The 4603-nt window shown below is 47.5% G+C and overlaps 2 protein-coding genes across 3 annotated transcripts in view; one reads left to right on the top strand and one right to left on the bottom strand.

Annotated features, from left to right (window-relative positions):
• LOC113209803 (TSC22 domain family protein 1) overlaps positions 1–4603 on the bottom strand; it is a 181384-nt gene that overhangs the window by 156904 nt on the left and 19877 nt on the right. The gene's annotated exons all lie outside the window — the stretch shown is intronic.
• Positions 236–1152, top strand: LOC127752165 (uncharacterized). The gene is made up of 2 exons (XM_052276856.1): positions 236–781; positions 824–1152. The coding sequence occupies exons 1-2, from the start codon at positions 706–708 to the stop codon at positions 1069–1071; spliced, it is 324 nt and encodes a 107-aa protein (XP_052132816.1). The 5' UTR covers positions 236–705; the 3' UTR covers positions 1072–1152.

Genomic DNA, 4603 nt, shown 5'->3' with positions numbered 1-4603 from the left:
ATTCCATATCGTTGGTTACATGTACCATATCGGTTCGATATGAATATGAAATGGGAAAAAATGATTCCATCGTCAGGCCATCTTCCTCAAAACCCAAGAAACTACAGGGTGGGTGATCCGCGCCGTGGTTTATTTTTGCTTATGCTGTACCGGATTCACGCGTGCGGGCGGGCTTGCCTATCGTCGCTCGCCAAGGCGCCTTATGGCCCCGTGCGAGTATGCAACCCGTCCGCACGCATGAATCCGGTACAGTATAAGCAGAAAAAAACCACGGCGCGGATCACCCACCCTGTACATTTTACAGGGAGCTTTGTATAGCAACAGTCAAATAAAAAGATGGCCCACATAAAAAAAGTAATTCTTGATTACTACTACTTTTACTTCTACTACTACTACCCTGATGGGGCCGCGGGACATTATCGGGACACAGGTCCCACGGATGTCCTGGACTGTCCAAATCTGACGGTGTCCGGGAAATGAAACAAACTGGACAACGGATCTGTGTCCATTTTCTGTCCAGCCTTGTCCATCCTCCTAGCAGGCCTATACACTGTCCAGACGTTGTCCAAAACAATGTCCAGGCTAGTCCAAGCTGAAGAAGTAGCTTACTGATGGGGAGTTGAACATCGGACCTTCGACCTGGGAACCCATTGCGCTAACCACTAGGCTGTCGAACTTACTTACTACTATCTATGTGGCTTACCAATGTCATTCAGCGGCTTCCCAGCCATGTCCAAATGTGTCCAAGCTTGTCCAACTGCCTTCCTAACATGCCCTCATAGTGTCCAACCAGTGTCCAAAGTTGTCCAACCAGTGTCCAAAGTTGTCCAACCAGTGTCCAAAGTTGTCCAACCAGTGTCCAAAGATGTCCAACCAGTGTCCAAAGTTGTCCAACTAATGTCCAAAGTTGTCCAACCAGTGTCCAAAGTTGTCCAACCAGTGTCCAAAGTTGTCCAGCCAATGTCCAAAGTTGTCCAACAAGTGTCCAAGCTTGTCCAACGGCACCTGTCCAAACTTTGTCCCTTTCTGTCCCAGGCTTGTCCAAATTATTTCTTAACAGCTCTTACATGACTGTCCAGCCTGTGTCCAAAGTTGGACATCGCTGTCAGAGGGATGCGGTAGGACAGCGCTGGGACACAGGGGAAACCTAGGACAAATTTGGACACGCTTCGGACATGACGCGGTAGGACAGCGCTGGGACACAGGAGAAACCTAGGACAAATTTGGACACGCTTTGGACAGGACGCGGCTGGACAGCACTGGGACACAGGGGAAACCTAGGACAAATTTGGACACGCTTCGGACATTACGCGGTAGGACAGCGCTGGGACACAGGAGAAACCTAGGACAAATTTGGACACGCTTTGGACAGGACGCGGCTGGACAGCGCTGGGACATTGGAGAAACCTAGGACAAATTTGGACACGCTTCGGACAGGACGCGGCTGGACAGGTGCTGGACATCGCTGTCAGAGTGGATGCGGCAGGACAGTGCTGGGACACGAGGGGAACCTAAAGGACAAATTTGGACTGAATTTGGACAGGGCGCGGGTGGAAAAGGAGGGACGTCGGACATTAAGGACACTTCTGGATGATGACGGGACAACGACGTGGACACATCTGGAAGAGGATTGGACATGGTTGGATGAGCTGGGACACAGTAGGACACAGTGTAGGACACAGTAGGACACCTTGGGAAGCTAATTGGACGTCCTAACTCTGTCCCGCGGCCCCATCAGGGTACTACTACTTCTACTACTAACGCAGGCTATACGGATGCAACGGAGGGAACCAACCAACTACAGGGACACTACCCGCCCCTGCTCTGCTCGCTCTGTCTCGCTCACACCTGTATACAGGATGCGCGACGAAGGTTCCCTATCCCACAGCCTCCCTCCTCCCCCTCTCGAACGGCCTTGCTTTGCCGCCGTGGCAAAATGCAAACGCGGCGCTCTGCTCCAAATGACACGGCAACCTGTTGTTGTATCGCAGCCTCAAACAACAGCGGGAGTAATTGAGGTTCGAGCATTATGCGACACTCTCGGCCGCACGATAGGGTTGCAAACACTTGGAAAGTTTCCGGAAAATTTAAGGAAAACTTCCCAGACTTTGGACGTTTTACGTTATTTTCCGGAAAATTTTGGAAATTTTCCAACGCTTTATGCACCATTCGACAAGACACTAAATTATATGACAATATTAAGAGTATTAGAAGCGAATTGTTAACTTATTTCCTTGTTGCGGTACTCGCGGTTCACATTCATACCAAAAGTTCAGCAAGTAGTACAACAAAAAAAATTGATTGCTCAAATTGGTACACGAAACCTGTAGTGTGCCGCCGGTGAACACTTGAAAGTGTCCTGAGACCCTCCAAGCTGTGCACTTGCACGTGTGTTCAGCTCTGTAGTTGTGCACATGCAAGTGTTCAAGCAGTCCGTGTCTGTTCACTGCAAGTGTTCAACTCGGTTCTCATGCACCTGTTACAAATGTGGCGAAATTTCAATGGAATTTCACATGTGTATTCGCCTTAAGGAGGGAAAGAGGACTCACACATCTACAAGCAGTACACGGTAAAAAATGTTTGTTGGAAGACAAACATTTTTGTTAAGACAGTTGTCAAAAAACAATATTAGTTGTCATTGTTGAAAATGGAAATATCGACAGACAATTCGTTAACTTAACAATAAGTTATGTCTAATAACAACACACAGGTTGGTTCCCCAACAAGAAATGTGGTAATTTTACAATAGTTTTTGCACCACAACAAATACTATAGTTGTACAACAACATCATCTATCCTACAAATTAGCAAGAAATTTGTTGTAAAACTTTAACTCTAACAGTGCATTGAGCGACATTCGCACACACTAAGGATTGTCAGTGTAGGTTTTAAAACCACGCGCCATTATAATGCCACGTTTCCTCGTTGTGTCATACGGGCGCCAGACGGCAGACGCGACCCAAACACCCCTCGCCCAAGCTTGCACTGCACCGGAAGGAACACATCACATCCAAGCGTTATGCCAGCTCAACAGGCTTGCAGAACACACTCTGCAAGCTACAACGCGGGATGAGGGGGGCAAAAAACCTAGGATAGTTCGCTTTGCAATGTACTTCACGTTTGTTTGTTTCTCCTTCTTCTTTCGCGAGGAAAAGGATTCTCCCGCCCTCACCGATGCGCTCGGTGTAAAACGAAGAGCAACAATCCAGTCCGATAGAAAACTACACACGGACAGACTGGTTGAGAGGGGACGGGGGGTAGGGGGGCGGCCAAAGTGCAGCAGAGTTAGTTTGAGATGAAACTTGTCTTCCTTTTTCCTTTCTCCGGATCGATGCATGAAAGAGATCCCTACATGGCTTTCATTGCTGCTCTGCCGCTGCTCCGCGACTTTCTCTCTCAATTTGACGGGACCAACAAAAGCAGGCATTTCGAACCCGCCACCCCCTCCTCCTCCTCTTCTCCTCCGAACCTGACCGCGCCACCCAAAAACAATGTCAACCATTCTGGCCTTTGCTGCCTGCGCAGCAGACGTCCGTGAGATCGTAAAGATTAGAAAGACTATACAGTCAAAACATTCAACTATTAACTTTGTCTGCCAACACTTACTAACGTTTTGTGCTATTGTATGTAATCAGTAAACCCATCACTGTTACTTTTCCTGGTATTTCTAAACTTTTCGACCGAACCATACTTACAATACTGGGAAAACGTTTAGTAATAGTAGGAAAAAGTTCAATTATGCAGTGTGAAATATGTTTTTGTAAATTTATAACGTACTTTGCATTAACTATTTACAAAATATGTATTAAATAATTTACGACCACTCTTTCTTGCTCGTCGATAAACGCCAATTCTTCAATCAATAGTGAAAGCAAGTTTACAAATTCTAATTTGTAATTTTACACCATACACCATGGAAAATGTGTCTCATGTAACACTCACTTGCAAGAATTTTTACAGTGCAATGTACAATACAACACAGCACAAAACTGTAGTATTGCTTTAGGCAAATTAATATGCCCTACTAATAAAAAGTGTAAAGTGTGAGACCACTCAGAAGACGGGATGATTTCGATCACGTGTTATCCGTGTCGCCGCCCCCGATAGGTGGAGGTGGGGCGACGCTGCGCGGCCCTTTTTGGTGACGGTTCAAGTTCAAAGAAGGTTAACACATTCGGAAGTTCAGAGATGCGCAAACACCACTGGGGTCTCCTCCCTCCAGCGACGCGCACTGCCCGGCCGATGCTCTGCTTCGTATGCTGCCCTCTCTTTTAATCACCCACACATACTTTTACCTCGACGCCGCACCGCCGCGCTCGCCCGTTCAACTGGTTCTGTGCGCACACACACGTAAAGCCGAGAGAGAGAGAGAGAGAGAGAGAGAGAGAGAGAGAGAGAGAGAGAGAGATGCCACTTTCGATTTCTTTGGGATCGGGATTGGCATTGTTTGCCGGCTGCGGCTGCCTGCGCTCGGCGCACGCCGGCCCGCGGATGCACCTGTTGTTGTCTGCGGCTACCAGGTTGGTCTTGAAATCCTACTGTCCCTACTCATTACTTTGTTTTTAAACGGTATATGAAACAGTAAGTTTATTTTCTGAATGAT

This window comes from Frankliniella occidentalis, unplaced genomic scaffold, assembly GCF_000697945.3.
Source record: "Frankliniella occidentalis isolate FOCC.00 unplaced genomic scaffold, Focc_3.1 Scaffold9, whole genome shotgun sequence".
Classification (NCBI taxonomy): Eukaryota; Metazoa; Arthropoda; class Insecta; order Thysanoptera; family Thripidae; genus Frankliniella; species Frankliniella occidentalis.
This window is presented reverse-complemented; position numbering and strand designations above follow the sequence as displayed.

Coding starts and splice junctions, on each gene's coding strand:
- LOC127752165 (XM_052276856.1), top strand. CDS start 706: ATGTCATTCAGCGGCTTCCCAGCCATGTCCAAATGTGTCCAAGCTTGT. Junction 782..823: donor CTTCCTAACATGCCCTCATA/GTGTCCAACCAG, acceptor CAGTGTCCAAAG/TTGTCCAACCAGTGTCCAAA.